The sequence below is a fragment of the Myotis davidii genome, unplaced genomic scaffold (assembly GCF_000327345.1).
Source record: "Myotis davidii unplaced genomic scaffold, ASM32734v1 scaffold3578, whole genome shotgun sequence".
NCBI lineage: Eukaryota > Metazoa > Chordata > Mammalia > Chiroptera > Vespertilionidae > Myotis > Myotis davidii.
Genome location: NW_006289094.1, coordinates 606982 through 609206, shown reverse-complemented (window position 1 = coordinate 609206; position 2225 = coordinate 606982). Strand labels below are relative to the sequence as shown.

The 2225-nt window shown below is 64.7% G+C and overlaps 1 protein-coding gene across 1 annotated transcript in view; it reads right to left on the bottom strand.

Moving 5' to 3' along the window:
* Positions 1–1605: 1605 nt before the first annotated feature.
* Positions 1606–2225, bottom strand: part of TALDO1 (transaldolase 1) — a 3843-nt gene continuing 3223 nt past the window's right edge. Inside the window, exons 5-7 of the mRNA XM_015562407.1 lie at positions 2115–2219; positions 1929–2069; positions 1606–1801 (exon numbers count right to left, since the gene is read on the bottom strand). Coding sequence (XP_015417893.1) covers positions 1769–1801; positions 1929–2069; positions 2115–2219 — 279 coding nt within the window. The 3' untranslated portion in view covers positions 1606–1768. The remainder of the gene's footprint in view (positions 1802–1928; positions 2070–2114; positions 2220–2225) is intronic.

Sequence of the window (2225 nt, the reverse complement as noted above, 5' to 3'; positions counted from 1 at the left end):
TGACCGGCACGTCTACTCTGCTCCGGTCGGGCGTTCCCTGGGCCAAGGCTCTGCTCCCTGCAGCTCGGGCCGGGAGGGGTGGGAGGAGGAACCAGAAAGCCCGGGAGGGGCAGGGGCGGGTTTGGAGCCTGGCTTCCCGTCCTTGCCTCTGGGGTTCCCCACTCGCCCAGGACATCTGCAGCAGCGTTCTCAGGAATGAATGGACGCAGACTGGCCCCATGCGTGGCATCTTAAGGGGCAGCGTGATCGCCATGTGGGACATTTGCCGTGAAAGAATGAAGTCCTGCCCAGCCAGTGTGGCTCAGTGGGTTCAGTTCCCGGTCGGACACCTGCCTGGGTGGTGGGCTCAATCCTGTATGGGGCGTGGAGGCAGCCGATCAATGACTCTGTCATCAGTGATGTTTCCGTCTCCCTCTCCCTTCCTCTCTGAAATCAATAAAAATGTCTTAAAAAAACACACAGTGAAGTCCTGAGGACGCCTGCGTGGTGGACGGGAGAACATGACGAATGAGGAAACGGCCGCGTGGGCCCGTTTGCCGGCGATCCTGACCCTGCGGCTCTGTTGTGGCGGGAATGGAGATACGGACGTGCTGTTCTGGGGGGACTTCTGAGCTGAGTGCTGACTGTCACCCCAAGTACTGAAACTGCCCTGTCAGACGTCCATGCGGACCCCAGGGCTGGGAGGCACCAGGAGAGGGGGGTCCGGGTGGGGGCCATGCCCCTGCCACCACTGCTGGACACCCACCCAGCAGGCCCTCAGCACCCAGGACGGCTGAGCTTGTCCAGGACTGGCCGGGCACTTGGGATGGTACAGCCCCCGGGGGGCTTGGCCCTGGACCCTGAGAACTGCAGCCACGGGCCCTGCGGCTCCGGAGCACGTGGGACTCGGCCTCTCGGCTTGCAGTGGCCCGTCCCGGGGTCCCCGTGGAAGGCTGTGGGGAAAGGTGGCCAGTCGGTTCCCAAAGGGGAAGCAAGCCCAGGTGGGGAGGGCAAGGCGTCTCCCTGCTGACCCTTGGGTGTCGCCAGAGCAGTGTCTCCGCAGGTCAGTCCCTGACACGTTTCTGCCCACACCCGACAGACAGGCCAGACGGGAGACACGCCCCCTTATCCTGCTCCCTGGGCACGGGCCCCTGGACCGAGTCCTCGCCCAGCCCTCGCCCTGCCTGGCTCCCCTCCAGGAACAGAGGCTGGTCCTTCCTCCTCCCTCCACCCATCCCTGCCCCAGGCCTTCCCAGTACAGCACGTGGTGCCCCAAGTCCAAACAGTGCCCAAGTGTGTTCTCGGAGCGGCACCACCCTCCAGTTTCAGGGGCGCAGCCAGGACCTCCCGTGTTAGATGAGCCAGTGCTGCTGTGCTGGGCTGCCCCACCAGGTGGCACCACTGACCCGCCGCCTGGTCAGGCCTCAGTTCAGGAGCCACCAGAGGCAGCGGGTAGTGGCAGGCGCACAGCCCAGGGGGCCCAGCACAGCCCTTGGCCCATCCAGGGATCTGGGCACAGGAACAGCTCAGATGGGTCCCCACCCAGCAGCGGGCAGTGCTGCCCCCTCTCGCTGGGCCCAGGCTGTAGCTGGTGCCGAGGGGCAGGAGGCGGCAGGAAGTGAAGCATGGCACAGAACACCTGCTTTAATGCATTAGGCAGAATTTTACACAAAACAGAAACCCATGATCCGTCCCTGCTGCAAGTAGTAAAAAATGAAAGATGCGTCGCCGGACTTGTGTAATCAGACCCAAATCCAAAGCCCGCACTGATCTGTGGCCCGGCCTCAGGCTACTTCCCATTCTCCGCGCTGAACATCCGGTCCTACAGGGGGAGAGGGAGGGGCCAGGAGAGGGCGTCAGGCTCCCTCGGTGGGTGCACACGCCGATGGGGACTGGGCGGCACATGGGGTCCCTAGACGCGCCAGCCCTGCCCGCTCACCCGCACTCACCGCCAGCACCCGCTCCAGTTTCACCGCGTCGGCAGCGAACTTGCGGATGCCGTCCGAGAGCTTCTCCACGGCCATCTGGTCCTCGTTGTGCAGCCAGCGGAAGGCCTTCTCGTCCAGGTGGATTTTCTCCAGGTCGCTGGCCTGTCCCGTCCCCCACCCCCAGGGAACCCAGGTGCGGGGTGGGGCCTCACCCGCCTTGGCCGACAGCGTGGGCGCCAGCTTGCTGCTGTCCTTGAGCAGCTCCCCCAGGAGCTTGGGCGAGATGGTGAGGAAGTCGCAGCCGGCCAGCGCCTTGAT